The sequence below is a fragment of the Nycticebus coucang genome, chromosome 12 (assembly GCF_027406575.1).
Source record: "Nycticebus coucang isolate mNycCou1 chromosome 12, mNycCou1.pri, whole genome shotgun sequence".
NCBI classification, from domain to species: Eukaryota; Metazoa; Chordata; class Mammalia; order Primates; family Lorisidae; genus Nycticebus; species Nycticebus coucang.
The window spans coordinates 88298874-88317509 of record NC_069791.1 but is presented as its reverse complement, the minus strand read 5'-3'; the positions used below and the strand labels follow the sequence as shown (position 1 = coordinate 88317509).

Below are 18636 nucleotides of genomic sequence, written 5' to 3'. Positions count from 1 at the left end.
AGGGATAGCCAGGGAGAGGGTGGGTGACTGAGGGAAGGTGGGGAGGGAGGATGCCCACCTGCTACCAGAGTAGCAATGGTAAAGACAGACGCCACATCAGAACTGAGACTTGGGTTCAAAGCCAATTTCCCCACTAAGGAGCAGAGTGCCACCTAGCCGCTCTGTTTTTCACCTATAAAAAGGAGAGGTAAGAGCAGCCCTAGCTTTACAGGGCCACTGGGGAATTAAGCTAGAGAAAGCACACAAGGCCCTTTGTATAGGGACGACATCACCCGTCTTGTGCCACACTGGCAGCTGTCCGTGCTAGAATGACTATGGGGAGGGGTAAGTATGTACAGGGTGCACTGGGGAATAAACTCTGAGGGAAAGCGGGCTGGGGCTTGGAGGGCACCCCAAGAATCACATGGACCTCACGTCACAGGAGACAGGGAATGACAAGCGTGTCAGTCAGACTGTGGCAGAGGAGGGGGACATGAAGGAGACACCTGGGCAACAGCGAGACGGGCCTGGCCTCCTAGGGAAGAGAGGCCAGCTGGCAACAGGAATGGGAAGAGGCGGAGAAATGGGAGCGACATTAAACCAAAGAAGGAGGCCAAGTGGTGAAGAAGAACACACTTAGAAGACGAGGAACTCCTACTATGACTGCACTACTGCTGAAAATAATAATATGGAATGTAAAGTTCCAGGCAAAGCACCGCCTGCACAGAAGGAGGGCCAGAACGCAGGTGGGAAAATGGAAACACCAGAGGGTTAAGGGGCAGGGTGATGCAAGTTTTTTCTTTTTAAGTTGCGCCCTTGTTCTATGTATAGCATCTATGTGTATATAACAAATACAAATTTGAAGGCTAAAAAAAAAAACAAAAACAGTGGTTGGTGATAAAGAGCCCCAGGTAATAATGTGTAATCTCAGTTCCCAGCCTGGAAACTGACAACCAGACAGGTTATTAGTGTGGCCAGAAACACAGCTCTGGCAGGGGAGCTGGACTGGGGGAGAACCCCCCTTCCTGCTGACTCTGAGTGGGTGGTAAAGAACCCAGACAAGGCTGAACACAACAGACCAGAGAAATACCAATCTTTGAGAGATGCTAGATAGAGATCACAGCTGGTGACATAAAACTGGATGAAAAGAATAAATGAAAATGAGGAAAAACCCAAGGCCAGAGCCTCAGGAGACACTTGGGGTCAAGGGGGAAGAGGCACCACACTGCACAGAGGATGACGGATAATCATCTGTTAACTGCAGAAATCCTGATGCACCGAGGACCTTCCAGTTTCTGGGCTGCTCTGGGCGCTGATACGGGGTGGCCCTGCCATTACCGCACTCTGTAGCCAGGACACAAATAAGGGCAACTCAAGCACAAGGTTTGTCAGGTCTGTCAGTGCTACAGCAAAGGCTTGTTTAAAGACTAATTGTGAGCACAGAATTGGGAGCAAACACCTTCCAGGTATTTCTGCTTCAGGCTGGAGAGAAAGGGCACAGGGGGTGATTTGCCAAACACATGTGAGGAAAACAAATGTTCTGAGCAGACAGCACAAAAAATTGTCTTTAAAAAGTGCTCATGTTGGGCGGCGCCTGTGGCTCAAGAAGTAGGGCGCCGGCCCCATATACCGGAAGTGGTGGGTTCAAACCCGGCACCAGCCAAAAACTGCAAAAAAAAAAAAAAAACCCGGATTTTATGGAAACAGAGAGAGCAGGATGATGGTTACCAGAGGCTGGGAAGGGTAGCAGAGATAAAAGGATAAAATCTAGAGGGTTAATAGGTACAAAAATAAATTTAGATAGAATGGACAGTATCTGGCTCAGCGCCTGTGGCTCAAGCGGCTAAGGTGCCAGCCACATACACCAGAGCTGGAGGGTTCGAATCCAGCCCAAGCCCGCCAAACTACAATTACAAATGCAACCAAAAAACAGCCGGGCGTTGTGGCGGGCGCCTACAGTCCCAGCTACTCAGGAGGCTGAGGCAAGATAATTACTTAAGCCCAGGAGTTGGAGGTTGCTGTGAGCTATGGTGCTACAGCACTCTACCCAGGGCGACAGCTTAAGGCTCTGTCTCAAAAAAAAAAAAAAAAGAATGGACAGTATCTGATAACACAACAAAGTGACTATAACCAACAATAAGTTAGGGTCTACTCTAAAATAACTGAAAGAATGGAACTGGAATGTTCCTAACACAAACAAATGTTAAATGCCTGAGGAGACGGCTGCCCCAAGTATCCTGATTTGATTAATTCACATTGTATGCCTGTATCAAAACATCATCTGTACCTTATAAAAATATACAACTATTATGTATTTATAATAATTAATAAAAGTTTTTTTGAAAAAGGCCAGGTAGATGAAGCGTGGGGCTTGGGAATACTCCAGCTTTTGGGTTTGGTTTTGGGAATGGTCTAGCTACAACCACTTTCAATGTAGCCCACGCAGCCTCTACTTGAGCCACACTCCTGACAGGACTGGCTCTTCTCCAGGACAGGTTTCCCTGTGGCTCCCCCATGCAGCAGCAGCTCCTGAGAGAGTCTATACCAGCTCATCAGACGAGTCCCAGAGCCTAACCACCCAGAAGAGGGTGCAACCCAGCAGCACCTACGCCTAGGCAACACTTTCAACCTCTGCTCAGAAATCATGATTCCACTGCCACTAGGGGCCTCCTTTGAGGGACCTCCCGCCTCTCTGCCAGCCAAAACTTGGTTCATCAAAAAGAGGAACAGACCTGAGTTTTCCTGCAATGCCTCAGCCATAACCCATTTTAGGTGGATGGGTGTGTGTGTGTGTGTGTGTGTGTGTGTAACACCTAAAACACTTTAACTTTGCCAAAGTTCAATTTCCTTGTAGGGGGAAAAATACTTGTCAAAGTTTTTAAACTTCCCTTCTATTAATACTTACCATACCTCTTAGAAAAAGCTATTTATTTAAGCAATAAAATTCCTACCACCTTGCTCTTAAAACTTGCACTGTTAAAATGCTAGAAATCACTGGATTGTACTATATACATGTTCATTGTATAATTCTTTCTAAGTTTTTTTTTTTTTTTTTTTGTAGAGACAGAGTCTCACTTTATGGCCCTCAGTAGAGTGCCGTGGCCTTACATAGCTCACAGCAACCTCCAACTCCTGGGCTTAAGCGATTCTGTTGCCTCAGCCTCCCGAGTAGCTGGGACTACAGGCGCCCACCACGATGCCCGGCTATGTTTTGGTTGCAGTTTGGCCGGAGCTGGGTTTGAACCCGCCACCCTCGGTATATGGGGCTGGCGCCTTACCAACTGAGCCACAGGTGCCGCCCTCTTTCTAAGTTTTTTATATGTTGGGAAATTTTCATAATAAAATTTTCAGAGAGAGGTTAAAAAAAAATCCCAGATTTAAATTTTCTTATTGCTGTTATGTTTTTAACCATAATGTTAACATTTTACTTTATAGTTGGGAGGCTTTTTCTTTTCTATCTTAACCCTGCCCAACCCAGTGCCAAGCACATAGAAAGAAATGAATAAGCCTTTGTTCAGTGAAATGAAAGAATAAATAAATAAACCAATTATATGCTGACCATACTATATATATTTGAGTAGAACACTAAGTAAGACATTACATTCTTCCTTGATGTGATACAACAGACAATACACACAGCACCAGTCTTCTTGCTAAAGGAATTTGAGCCTGCATTTAATTCTTACCAATAAGAGATACATAATTATTTATGAGTGAATTGTCTGATATTTGATTTAAGTATTCTAGCAAAAAAAGATAAGAGGAATATAAAAACAAAACGCCATTCTTGAAGGATGATAAATACCTGGGTCTTCATTATACTGTGTGTATGTGTGAAATGAAAATTTCTATGAAAAAAAATGTTTAAATAGTTTTAATTTTAAAAGTATATTAGCAGGCTCAGTACCCATAGCACAGTGGTTACGGCTCCAGCCACATACACCAAGGCTGGCAGGTTTGAACCCGACCCGGGCCAGCTAAACAGCAATGACAACGGCAACAAAAAATAGCCCAGCAGGTGGCAGGTGCCTGTAGTCCCAGCTACTAGGAGGCTGAGGCAAGAGACTCGCTTAAGCCCAGGAGTATGAAGTTGTTGTGAGCTGTGATGCCATAGCACTCTAGTGAGGGTAACTCTATCTCAAAAAAAAAAAAAAAAGTACATTAGCCAATAGATGAAAATAAAAATCATTTACAGTCCTTCAATTACTACTATCAACATTTTGGCATACATACATTTTAATACATAGTGCCAAGGTGGTTTTTGTCAAATTCTCATTATATAACTATCCGACAGTTTCTTCTTTGTACACAGACACTCTGCATGTTTGTGCTTCACTCTGTTGTGCATTGTAGATACTGTGTTTTTTTAGAAATTGAAGGTTCATGGCAACTGTGTGTTAGCAAGTCTGTCAGTGCCATTTTTCCAATAGCATGTGCTCACTTCATGCCTCTGTATCACCTTTTAAAAATTTTTTTTTGAGACAGAGTCTCACTGTGTCACCCTCAGTAGAGTGCCATGGCATAAGCCTAGCTCACAGCAACCTCAAATTCTTGGGCTCAAGCGATCCTCTTGCCTCAGCCTCCAGAATAGCTGGGACTACAGGCACCTCCCACATTGCCCAGCTAGATTTTCTGTTTTTAGTAGAGACAGGGTCTTGCTCTTGCTCAGGCTGGTCTCAAACTCCTGAGCTCAAGCAATCTACCTGCCTTGGCCTACCAGAGTGCTAGAATTACAGGTGTGAGCCACCATGCCTGGCCTTTGTATCACATTTTTAATAATAAAATATTTGGGGGCTGGAAGCAGAGGCTCATGCCTGTAATCTTAGCTCTCTGGGAGGCCAAGGTGGGACGATCACTGGAGCTCAGGAGTTCAAGACCAGCCTGAGCAAGAGAAAGACTCCATCTCTATAAATAACAGAAAAATTAGCCAGGCATGTTGAAGTATGTCCCTACTCCCAGCTTCCCAGTGCCTGAGGCAGGAAGATTGCAAAAGCCCAAGTGTTTGAAGCCGCAGTGAGCTATGATGATGATGCCACTATACTCTACCCCAGGTGACAGAATAATACTCTGTCTCAAAAAAATAAATATATATGTATATTTTAAAATTGTGGTATGTATTACACATTCCTTTTAGACAATTCTATTGCACACTTAATAGAGTGCCATACAGTGCAAACATAACTTCTATATGCACTGGGAAGCCAAAAACATGTGTCCTGCTTTATTACAATATTCTCTTTAATGCAATAAACCAAACCTGCAATTTCTCAGAGGTGTGCCTGTATTTTTACGCTTTGCTTATTGGACACTGAAGGGTACATGACTATTACAGGTTCACTGTGGGATCTACCCATCATCTACATAAAAGAATTATTTTAGTCCCGCTTACTATTTCTTTTATTTTCATTTTCTACCTTGTATCATTTTTTAAAAGCATGAATCACATTGGAAAACATTTCTGAAAGACTCCAATGAAAGCAAACAACTGATTTTCTTAAAGCACCTCAAGCTACCATGCAGAAAAGCAGACAGTTATCCCACTTGACACAGTTTCACATGTGGATTTTAATAATTTAGAGAAACTATATGATTTACCTATCCGGAGGTACATTTTTCTAGGAGCCAATCAAACTAATTTAGAGTAACCCAGGAGTCTAGCTGTCATGCAAAGACATCAATCAGCCCCAATAATTCTCACTGAGGAATATTTGATATAAACAGAAGATGAGAGAAATAGCTCAGTCTCTCCTGAAGTGGGAAGGTATCAGTAGGGGACGATGCCAGGGACCACTATGGGCCTGCTCCCAACACAAATACACTTGTGTGTGTTCACAGTTACGTGTGTATATGAAGTCACACTCGTGTGCATGTACATACACTGCCACATGTGTGCAAGCACTCACACATGCAGATATACACAAAGGCAAATGCACACACGTGGAGCATCTCCACAAGGCTATCTCCGGACACTTCAGAGTCTCTCAGGAAACTTCTGCTGAACCATCACTGCCTATTCCCTCGTAGGGGCTGGGAGTCATTCCCACAGGAAAAAAAAACTGGCCACCGTGCAGAGTCAAGAACTGGTCTTCAGAAAACCATAACTTCCTTTCTCTGCCTCCACTTACCAACAGACTATAAAGGACAGTATCAAAGATTTAAGGTAATAGTTTCCCCTGCAAGGGCTTCCGTGAGCCTTAGATTCAAGCCTAGCCTACAGGAGAAACCGGTTATGCTTACTACCACCTAGTACAGGGAGGCTCCAGCTCTGAGACCGCAATAGATGGAAAGGAGAGAGCAGCCTGGGACAGGAAGAAAGTAAGTGGGGGAGAATTAAGCTGGTGTTGAGGGGGAGATCAGGGCAGATGGAAAGATGGAAGGTTAGGCTGGTGCTGGGAGTCCCACTTCCTCGGGGGAGATCAGTTTCCCACAGGATTTATAAGGAAGGAGCAGCGGAGTACCCCCAGGAGCCAGGTGACACTCCATGAGAAAGGCATCCCAGACTGTGCCCCTGTGAACTAGGCACTTCCCTATCCTCCTAACTACTTCCCTACCCTTTCCTGATCTGTGACCCTGAGATGCCTCCCAACACCTATGTCTCTGATTTCTTGTTTCCTAACTTTGGCTTGATTTTTAACACTGTTTGTTATATGTAGAGTGCCATAGGCAAGGTACATGAAATCGGGCTCTTATAGCTTAATCCTTTTTTCTGGCATAAATAGGTTCCCAATATCTACCACAAGTAATCCTCAGGCTTAGTAAAGGACAGAGTGTTACCCCCACATTCTATCATGCTATGTTATTAGCATCAACGCAGCCCCTCTTGCTACCCCAAGCTAGGTAAGCTACACGTAACAAGGTGCAGGGGTTGAGAAACAAATACAGCACACTGCAGACACCTAATCCTGACATGTCACCCGGCTGAACTTTGGTAGCAGAAGCTCAAGGAACACAGACTTATGTTTTTGTGGGTATAGACATCGCCCTGTGGTCCAAAGGATATCTCTGTAGTAAACAGAAATCTGTAACAGTGGGTACTGTCTTAATCCCACTGCTGGTTTCCAGGTTTCAGGAAGTTCTGGTTTACAATTAAATCCTAGTTTTTGCTGACAATGTGGATAAATTTGACATCATTTTGTCTAGCAGATAAGCCCAGTGTATAAATGAAAAATCTATTATTTTAAATTTTCCTCGCTGATATTATTGAAATCTTACAGATGCTGTTAGAGTTAGATTTCTAAGCATGATGTTTATTTCTTCTGGCCAACCATGTGGGCTGACTCCTTTTATCAGTCTTAACAATTAAGGGTACACCCTAAACATAGAAGACTTCTTAGTGACTCAAGTGGAGGGAGACAGGAAGACAGATGGGCGGGAGAATGAATCCAGAGGAAATGCACAACCCCCTCCCAGGTAGAGAGAGGGTCAGGGCACAGGCCTGGTTCAACCAAAGGTGAATCCTCTCCTGCCTCTCAGACCCCCAAACCTTCATCCTGCTCCAACCTCCCTCTCTCGGTCCCAAGCTGGTTCAGTAAGCCCTGATTACAGTTCCTCGGAAGGCAGCCTAAACCCTTTACCTATGCACAGCAAGCCTCGCAGCCCTCAAAGGACATTGCCAAGGTGGGGCCAGTGGCCAGTAAAAAGATATGTGGCTGGCAGTGCCCTGCTTGGCCCCATTTACTATCTTCTGATTTGAATTAGATTTCATCTAATAATAATGCAGTCATCCTGCTTTCTTTTTATTTGCATTTATGTAGGATGCCTTTTAGCATCCTTTGAATTTTAACCTTTCCATGTGATTTCATGTTTAGTGTATAGAAATTCCCTGGGTTACTAACAAGATGCATTGGGTAGGTTTGTTCTTAAGTTGAATTTGTATGTAAGTTGGAACAGCTACATTTACCTATTGCCTGTAAAAGTCCCTGTTTGTGAGTGCAAATCATAGTCAGTCAGACATTTGTAACTCAGAGACTGCCTGTAGTTAGCTCCCTTTTGAATGGCTTAATCTTTTATGCATCAAGTGATTTTTTTTCTTGTGTTTAACTTTACAGAGAAGCAAGCTCAGAATGCCCAATATTAGGAACTAAGATGGCTTTTGACCAGCAAGTATGTGGTTCCTGTTCAAATCTGTCAGGACCAGATAATGAAAAAAAGGAAAAATTTTAACTTATTATATTTTTCCCTTACCAGTTTGGTGATCCAAGAATCTTGGGTAGTCAAGAGCAAGCTATAGCCAGAGTTAGGAAATGTCAGCTGTCTGCTTTAGGATTTATTTTTAACCTCACTGGCAAACTATTCTTATGAGGTGTCGCTTTAAGTGGCATATGACATACACAACAGGGAGCAAAGAGAAAGTGAGCCCAGCAAGACCCTTGCCCTGTAAGTTTCCTTCTGCTACCAAGTGCCTATGACCTCAGGCCCTCTTGCTACTGCCTCGCCAACTAAGGGGTGCTGGTGGAGCTCACTGCAGGAATATCTGTCCTCCTTCCCAGGCACACACTGCATACTGTGAAACAAAGTTAGGATAGCTCTTTCCCTAATTCACCCTGGCCAGGACTCTGCCCTGCAGAAATTCCCCAGAGAGTATGAGGTAGGCCCTGATCTTTCTCAGTACTTATTTTATATTTTGACCATTATTTCAATGGGAGCTTGGCGAGAGGTGTGTGTTGCGCGGTGTAGGTGTTAAGAACAAACATGCAAATCACATCGAGTCCATCACACAGGTGCAGTGACTACCTGGTCCTTCCTCACCTTGCTCGGGAGGAAATGGAAGCTTTCCAGCATGTAATGCCAGCTCCAAGGCAGAGTCTTCCTGAGTCACAAATGGCTCAAGATTCAAGGGGAGGGACATGATATACTGCCCAATCTGAAACAAAACATAGCACTGTTAGCCTGATATTACACATATAGGTAATTACTTCCTGCAATACATTTGTGTGAAGGCAAATGGTGGAGAGACAAAATTGCTAGCCCTAAGGCTATCTTAAGCCTCATCTTTCCAGTATGTGCCAATACTGATTATGGTAGTACCTTTAAAAAAAAAAAATCATTGGTAGTTTGTATGTTGTATGTAGATTATAGATTCATCATACTTAGTAATGGTCCCAATATTCTTGGAATGCATTCAATACAATCTCTTCCTCAAATGAGGTAACTGACTCCAAAGGGCTTTGTAAAATTTGAAGCACTGCGTAACTATGTGATTATTACTGGTCACAGACACAAAAAGAAAAAAACTATAAGATGCTAATGTCAAGTATGTATCTAAGCAAGAATTCAAATCCTATCTTATGGATTTGGATCTGGTTCTCTCCCTTCTAGATGATTTAATCAGAAGAAGAAAGGAATCTTATTTGCAAAAAGCCATTTATAATCATAAATTAACTTGGAGAGCTATTGTTTTCATAATACAAACTCTTAAAAATAAAGATCAGAAAAAATGATAAAAAAAAACAGGGCGGCGCCTGTGGCTCAGTCCGTAAGGCGCCGGCCCCATATGCCGAGGGTGGCGGGTTCAAACCCAGCCCCAGCCAAACTGCAACCAAAAAATAGCCGGGCGTTGTGGCGGGCGCCTGTAGTCCCAGCTACATGGGAGGCTGAGGCAAGAGAATCGCTTTAAGCCCAAGAATTAGAGGTTGCTGTGAGCCGTGTGACGCCACGGCACTCTACCCGAGGGCGGTACAGTGAGACTCTGTCTCTACAAAAAAAAACAGAAGAAGAAAAAGAAAACCTTGGCTGGTGGGGAACTAGAAAACATAGGGCAACAAGACATTTAGGACAAGCCCACAATCATTATTATTATTTTGAAGTGGAGTCTTACTCTGTTGCCTAAGCTGGAATGCCTTGCAACAGTAACCTCAAACTCCTGGTTTCAAGCGGTCCTCCTCCCTTAGCCTCCCAAGTAGCTGAGACTATAGGCTTACCACAATGTCCAGCTATTTTTTTCTATTTTAGCTCTTGCTCAAGCTCAAGGAATCCACTCATCTGGGCCTTCCAGAGTGCTAGGGTTACAGGCATGAGCCACCACACCCAGCCCAAAAAGCCCACAATTAATCAAGTATTTGTCATGCATTTGTCAGGCATACATGTGACATGATCATGGTGTATTTTACAAATTATTTCTATTACAATTCCTAATTGTTTTATGCTTTAAGGTTAAGTATGTGTTTTGTTTCAAGATTAGGGTGATTTTCAGGTTGCAACAACATATTTATTTTAAAAAGCCTTTGAGTTTGTGGCTTTCTTTTCTTTTTCTTTTTTCTTTTTTTTTTTGCTAGTCATTCCATAACATTCATCTCACTAATACATCCACAAGCTAAAAGTCAGAGGACTCGCAAAGTAAGATCTTCTCAATCTGGCCTCATGTCCACCTATACAATAGCAGGTGCATTTCCAAGTGTGGTGTCCAGAAGTAAACAAAGACTCCAAAATCTACCCAGCCCAGAGAACTATAGGATGATTACATTGTTGTATCTAAACATTCGATGTGGTCTGGCTGTACTACGTCTAAACATTTAACAGGTCATTGTGCTAACAAAATATTATTGTTTTGGTCTCCCTCTAAAGAAGTACATATACAAATGTAAAATAAATCAAATTGGTTATTTTTTATTTCATTTACTCAGTATAATTTTTCATTTGAACTAGGCAAGTTGCTGCTTACCTCACTAATAACAACCACCATTGCATTTTCAGCTTGAAAAATGGCAATAAATTCATCATTTGGAGGAAGACAAGGATGCTAATTTCTGGTGCTGGAATTTCTCTGTTCTAAGTTCACATAACAAGCCACTGCTGAACATCTACTATGTGCAAAGAACCCAGGCATGTCCCTGTATTTGGTATACCTTTCATCTGTAGCCATGACCTTTTGGCTAAATCCACAGACCCAGTTTTATTAGAAATAAAGCATCACTATTCCGATACCTTGCATACATGTTATTTTTACATTTTCAAAGCATTTTTTCACATTTCATCCCTATATAATGCTCACATGGTTCTATGTGGATGAGGTCACTCTCAAACAAGGCAAATCGTCATTTAGGCACTAAATTACAATATTCTGATATCTCTGACTTCAGCCAACTGGCCTGAGGCTATAGGGCCTGCTGTGATTCCTAGACGGAGTCCACAGCTCTGGGCTTCTCTCAGGAATCCTGTCTATGTTTATTCTCTGGAAATCACTGAGGAAAGGGATGCTTACCATCACATCTATGGTTATTTGCCTACTAATCTCACATATTCAATAACATTTCTTGATATTCCATTTGGGTTAACTCAGTGACTTAAGAAAAATGACAAATTTTGTGGTCAGACAGACGTGAGTTTGAGACCTGGCTCTACCACTGTGAGAACTTGAGCAACTTAATCTGTCAGGACTTTGGTTTCATCATCGCTAAAATGAGGATGACCTCAAACTGACTTCAAAGGACTCTAGCACTGTGTGCTAGGCAAGGGAAGTACCTGGTGTCCTAAGAGCAGCCACAGGGTAATGGCTACTTCTTCCCAGCCCCACACCCACTGCCCAGGGCCTTGCTGCTTGCCTGAGAAGAAGGGCAGCTGCCCCTGTCTCCTGGACATGATGCGGCTCAGGTAGTGTCTCACAATGCCAACCAAAGGCTGGCACTGTCCACATACATAGCACATGTTCAATAAATGTTCCCTTCCTGAGTTCAGGTACTCATCAGCCTCCAGGTACAATGACACCTACAGTCAGGAGGGTCACAGCAGGTAGGAAAGGGCCCTGACCTGGAAAAACTCCCAACTCTCCTCACTTCTCTATCCCTTAGCTTCTTCAACCTTTAATCAGCTCAGTCCACCAACATCATTTTCTGAATCAATCTGTATTGTAATACATATTGTCTTGATTCTAAAAATAAGACTATTCCCATTGGTGGGCCAGGTGTGGTGATTCATGCCTGTAATCCTAGCACTCTGGGAGGCCAAGGCGGGAAGATCTCTTGAGGTCTTGACACACGCCTGAGCAAGAGCAAGACCCTGTCAGTAAAAGTAGCCAGGCGTTGTGGCAGTCATCTATAATAACTGCTACTTGGGAGGCTGAGGCAAAAGGATCGCTAGAGCCCAAGAGTTTGAGGTTGCAGTAAGTGTGATGCCATGGCACTCTACTGAGGCAAGAAAGTGGGACTCTGTCTTAAAAAATAATAATAAAAATAAAAAGATTATTCCCATTGGTTGTGAACACTAACCTACATTTTAACAGTTTCATCAGTACAAGATATTGGGTAGTGCTCTGGAAAATGTGATTTTAGACTTGATGCTGCTCCAAATGAACAGAGAGCAGAGTGCCAGCCTGCTCACTGCTTGTCCCTGGGACTGCCATGTACTTCTTCCAATTGTACAATATTTACTTTTAGAATTCCTTGGGCGATGGGTACATTAAAAGCCCTGACTTCACCACTATACAATTTATCCATGTAAAAAGAGAACCCTGTACACCCCAAATCTATTGAAATAAAAAATGAATAAAATCTTAAAAATACAGAAAAGCAAGAGAAACTTTTAAAAATAATTAAATAAATGGAATAAAATCCTTTTGCATCCATTACAATAAACTTACATAAGGGTTGGATGCTAATGTGAGCGTGTAAGGCAGAAATCACCTTGAAAATCGCCCAGATTTCCCATAGTGTGAAATGTATGTTGTTTGGGGTATGTTACTCCTACACAGTATTTCTTGTACATGATATACAAGAGCAACCAAGCTATAATTCACGAAGGAATGAAAACAAAGGTCATGTGCAGATGTCTGGGTGACTATCAGTTCCCAGGGGTGAAAGGGGAAGTAGAAAAGGGCTCTAAGAGGCCCTGTTCCCCTAAAACGTTTGTTCTGTTCTCATTTAATATTAACCCTCTATAACAGTGGTTCTCAACCTGTGGGTGGTGACCCACAGGAACTGTATTAAAGGGTTGCGGCATTAAGAAGGTTGAGAACCACTGCTCTATAACCATAATTCTTCTTGAGAGATTTAGCTGGGCATGGTGGCTCATGGATGTAATCCCAGCACTTTTGGAGGCCCAGGCTTTAGAACTGCTTAAGGCCAGGAGTTCAAGAGCATCCTGGACAACATAGTTAGACCTCACCTCTAAAAAAAATAAGAAAAATTGGGCGGCGCCTGTACCTGAGTGAGTAGGGCGCCGGTCCCATATACCAAGGGTGGTGGGTTCAAACCCGGCCCCAGCCAAACTGTAACAAAAAAATAACCAGGAGGGTGGCACCTGTGGCTCAAAGGAGTAGGGCGCCAGCCCCATATGCCAGAGGTGGCGGGTTCAAACACAGCGCCAGCCAAAAAAAAACAATAGCTAGGCATTGTGGTGGGCACCTGTAGTCCCAGCTACTCAAGAGGCTGAGGCAAGAGAATCGCCTAAGCCCACAAGCTGGCTGTTGCTATGAGCTGTGACACCATGGATGAGGGTGACAAAGTCAGATTCTGTCTCTAAAAAAAAAAATAAGAAGAAGAAAAATTAGCCAGGTGTGGTGGTATGTCCCTATAGTACCAGCTTCTTAAGAGGCTGAGGTGGGAGGATAGCTGGAGCCCAGGAGTTCAAAGCTGAGTGAGCTATGGTCGTGCCACAGTACTCTAGCCTGAGTAACAGTAAAACCCTGTTTCTTAAAAAAGAAAAAAAAATTGAATTTGAATTCAGAACCACACACTGTGCTTCTGAAGAGTCATAGAGAGGAATTTGGCCACCTTCTGCCTGGCTTCCTAATTCAGAATTTCCTATACTGGACTCTCAGCTCTGATGCCCTCAGGCACTGACCATGTACACACTGGGAGGAGTGGGAGAGAAGTGAGAAGGTGTCAGGGTCTGAAATCCCCGTGTGGGTCTGCTGCAGTTCCTCAGGATCTGGATGCAGACTCCCCAGGAGCAGAGGCCTGGGCAGCACTGATGGGGAAAGAACTACTCTCTCTGGAAGGGCCAGAATTAAAAGACAAAGTGAAGTCCGAAATGCTTGACCACCCCGCTGAAGCACACAGAAGCTCTTCTTACATTGCTGATGTACTCGAGCGGGGTGAGACTAAAGGCGGGCAGATCGTCGGTGAGGGTTTCTCCAATGCCTGCTGTGTTCCAGCTCTAGGGGAGGAAGGAGAGGAAGGAATCAATACCTGGCAGCTGGGGAAGCGCCCTATGAAAATACACGAAGGACAGGGACTTCCCCACAGGCAGTGTCTTTGGTCGGAGCTGGCCTTTGGGGCTACCACCTCTGAGCAGGCCAGGGACTTCTCTTTAATTCTTCACCTTGAAGCCCACCACAGAGAAAGTAATGGTTTCTCTTTCTCTCTCTCTGCATTCCTGCAGATTCATAAGACAGGAACTGCCACCTTCTCAGCTGAACTTTGGGGTGAAAACCAATCCCTTTTGTTTATCTTGCTGAGAATGTGATAGAGAGAGTCAGATATTTTTCGGTCTAACTTTCTCTACATGGTGGGGTCACCATGTAAAAAGGTGCTGGACACAGGCAGCCTTACTAATTCTTGGGCCTTTTGCACCCTGTAGAAAACAGGACTTCCCCTGATCTTCCAGAGACGGCATGTCAATCCCTTATTCTGGGATGGAGCCTCCAAGCCCCCATAGCTGCCGCTCTGTCCTCCTGTGATCCCTCTGTCTGAGGAGAACCTCAGCACTAACACTTGTTTCTTGACATTTAAAGTGGAAAAAAAAAGTCTTCGAAACTGTGTATAGAGGGCGGTGCCTGTGGCTCAAAGGAGTAGGGCGCCTGTCCAATATACCAGAGGTGGCAGGTTCAAACCTAGCCCGGCCAAAAACTGCAAAAAAAGAGAAAAGAAACCACTGTATAGAGTTAGGCCAATTACCTGCACACCTGTGCTTACAGACTGGCATGTGGCACATCTTCACACAGAATCCAGTTTCTTAATTTCAAACTGAGCCACCCTAAACCCAGCCTGGCAAAACAAGGCCCTTTCTGGCTGAACTCCGGGAGTGACTCCTGAGGTCACGCTGTAGCTGCTGTCTACAGCCACCTGATGCCAGATCTGGTTGCTTGATCCTTTAAGTAGCATTCCGGGAATGGAATGACCATGTCCACCCCTGGGCTTCCTGCCCAGGCTAAGCCTCACCAGGCCTCCCCTAACACCAACTCCATTCAGTCTCATGCTGTTGATGAGTTCTTTTCTTCCCCCCAAACCCAACCATGCTGACCCTACACTTTTCTAGCCTCTTTGGTTTTGCCACCCCACAGAAGCACACAGAGCTTGAGATTCCTCTTGCATTTCAAGCTATATATTTTTTCTGGCTAACTCCCAACTTGCTGAGAAGGAATACGCCAGCCATCCACATTTCTCAAGTGCCTGTGATAGACAATGTCTTGTGCTAGGCTTTGTAGAGAAGATACGAAGAAAAGTAAGACATGGTTTTTGCTCTCCAGAAGCTACTTGGGGGGAAACAAGACCCCCTGATATTCCCACTCATTATACCCCCATACCTTCCATCCTTTCTCTCCCCTCCCACCACTTGAAGCCTTCCACTCCTAGAGTTCTGTGTCAGATATAAGATTTTATACAGTAAGAGTTCAGAAGAGAGATTAGAGAAGGGGTAGCCACAGGATGTTTGTCATGCACAGAGATGGAAATAAGGCTGGAGGCTCAGCACCTGTAGCTCAGCGGCTAGGGCACCAGCTATATACACGGTAGCTGGTGGGTTCGAATCCAGGCCAGGCCTGCCAAACGATGACAACTACAGCCAAAAAATAACCAGGTGTTGTGGCGGGGGCCTATAGTCCCAGCTGCTTGGGAGGCTGAGGCAAGAGAATCACTTAAGCCCAAGAGTTGGAGGTTACTGTGAGCTGTGATGCCACAGCACTCTACCGAGGGTGACATAGTGAGACTCTGTCTCCAAAAAAAAGAAAGAAAGAAAAAGAAATAAGGCTGGAGAGGGAATGCACAGCTCTGAACACCAAGGTAAGTAAAGGCTTTACCTTCAATAAATAAATTGTAAGAGGGAGAAAACAGAGAAAGAGAGATGAATGGGAAATCTATAGTTAAAAAAAGACATACTCCAATAAATATCAAGAAGCAGGATTCTGGATCCCGATTTAAACAGTTAAAATCAATTATGATATTTACAAAACAACTGGAAATTTGAACACTGATATTAAGGAATTATTTTTCTTTTCCTTTTTTAGAGGTGATTATGGTATCAAGTCCTTATATTTTAGATAAGGGGGTGTATATGAAATAGGATGGCCAGGACTTGATAATTGTTGAAGTGGGGTAATGAGTATAGAGTTCTTTGTATTTTTCTTTCTACTTTTGCATAGGTTTGAAAACGTCCATAAGAAAGTTTTTAAAAACTGACTATCAGACTAGCCCCGGGGAGCCAGGGAAAGGTCTTGAATGGAAAGAGACGAAACCAGAGCAATGCTTCATGAAGATGAGTACAGTGGCCCTAAGGAAGACTGGGGGTTTGGGAGAGGCAGACGAAAAGCTCAAAAACAGATCAGAGCTGGTGGTGGCCATGGAAAAAAGTGGGAGATACACAGAAAAAGAAGAAATAAGAACCCTTGGTGGTTTGTGGGCATAGCAAGGGGGCTGAGGTGGTTCAAATCATGTTACTTAAACAGAGTCATTTTGTGAATGGAAATGGTGGGGAGGCAGAGAAACAAAGTGACAAGAAGAGCAGTGACTCTAAGAGATCAGAATCACTGCAATCCATCCAAGAACAAGCATCATGGCCCAGAGGCCCTCAGGAAGGTTTCAGAGAGGAGACTGGAGGAACAACATCAGAACATGATTAAGGAAAAGATGTTCAGAAGAAGGGCGAGACACAGTGGCCTGAATTAGGAGGGGCTTAAGAAGCAGGCAGAGGAGTATACTTGAAGTGGGCAATAGGGAAATGCTGTAGATTATTTTTTTAATTCAAAATTTATTTAAAATGTCCTTCCAATGGGCTTTTCTATCCATTTGTCACCAGGTAAAATACGTAAACTTCAATAATTTATTCTGAAATCAAATACGGTGTTGGTTTATAGGCTTGTAAGAGCAATGCAATTTACCAGTAAGTGTGAAAACAAACATTTAATGATCAGGGTTTAATTTTCAAATCCTTAAGGCCGGGGTGTTTGCCTTTGTATTGTGTGCTGGCACCCTCCGAGAAGCCCTCCTAATCTCCAGAGCTGCTGTATCCATTCCCAAGGGCCTGCAGCATTCTGGTAAAGCCTGAATGAGAAGGTGAGAGCCACATGACCAAACCTGAATCATACTAATGAACTCTGGAATGCAGAAGTAGAGGTAAAAGGACAGGTGAGAAGCACTCACCCTGTTTAAATGTAGAACTAAGACTAAATAACTGGGAGAATTAAGGCTTCAGAACAGAAGGTCAGTATCTTAAGCTTTGACAAAATAAAAGTAATACAAGCATCAAAGCTGGAGTCAGGAAGGGAAGAAGAGAGGTATAAGGAATGCTAATCCTCTCATCTTTCAGAGCAGATGAATCAGTATCAATATCTCTCCAAAAGGGAAACATGATTAAAAAAAAGCAATGACTCTAATATGACTCCAATCTCTTAACAGTTTTCATAATCCTTTCTTCTTAACCTTGGAGCAATCTGGGAACTGATATTTTCTTATGGAGAATAAACAATTATCTCAAGTTCAACAAGTCCTTTGGTTTCATTTACTTTCTCTTTGTTTCTAGTTCATTATAAATACAATTTATAGTGTACACATTTTTTTTAAAATAGCATGAGTTGTATAATCTGACTTCCCCCTAAGGATCTATCTACTAATCAATGCCAACTTAGCCTTTAACATGTCTATGAGTAACATGTCTGGATTGTTGGATACCAATGCTTACACTGATTATTTCTTTTTTTTTTTTTTTTTTTTTTTGCAGTTTTTGGCCGGGGCCGGGCTTGAACCCGCCACCCCTGCTATATGGGACCAGTGGCCTACTTCTTGAGCCACAGGCACTGCCCTACACTGATTATTTCTAAATGGTGGGATCTCAAAAGGATTCATTGCATTTTTTCTTTGTACTTTCTTGTATTGTTTGAGTTTCTGAAAATATAGATACTTTTTTTTTTTTTAAAGTCATACGTCTTAAATGAGAATCACAGAAAGGAAGAAACTAGCACGTATTAAGCTTTTACCTGTGGCCAGTGCTGTACTAAATTCTATTACCTAGTCTTCACCAATCTATATGATGAGAATTACTGTATCCCCATCACAGAGATGAGAAAACAGAAGCTCACAGAGGAATGAACAAATTCAGTCATGTAATGCACTGAGATCATGTATGGGTGGTACCCAGGACTACTTGTCACAGCAGAGCTGTGGTTCACTCACATCATTTCTACTCCAGTTTTACCCTCTAATTTTCCTAGAAATGCAAAATCTGAGTGAAGTAGATCTCACTCATTTTGCACAGAACAGTCATAAAAAGCAAAAAATCACAGAATCTCAAGGGAAGGAAGAACTTCGAAATCATGTTAGTTAAACAGAGTCATTTCATGGATGGAAATCCTGAGACCCAGAGAGGGGATAAGGCCTGACCGATGCCACGCAGTGGCCCTTAACTTAAAGCCTCGCAGGCTTTCTGGAGGGCAGCAGAAAGCAAAGAACTTGTATTTCTGCCATATGAGTTCATGCTGTTTCCTAAAAGGATCTCTTGGTTACTGAAGGC

The 18636-nt window shown here is 43.3% G+C and overlaps 1 protein-coding gene across 1 annotated transcript in view; it reads right to left on the bottom strand.

Moving 5' to 3' along the window:
* COG7 (component of oligomeric golgi complex 7) overlaps window positions 1-18636 on the bottom strand; it is a 97636-nt gene that overhangs the window by 4019 nt on the left and 74981 nt on the right. Inside the window, exons 14-15 of the mRNA XM_053556725.1 lie at window positions 13987-14070; window positions 8728-8842 (exon numbers count right to left, since the gene is read on the bottom strand). Coding sequence (XP_053412700.1) covers window positions 8728-8842; window positions 13987-14070 — 199 coding nt within the window. The remainder of the gene's footprint in view (window positions 1-8727; window positions 8843-13986; window positions 14071-18636) is intronic.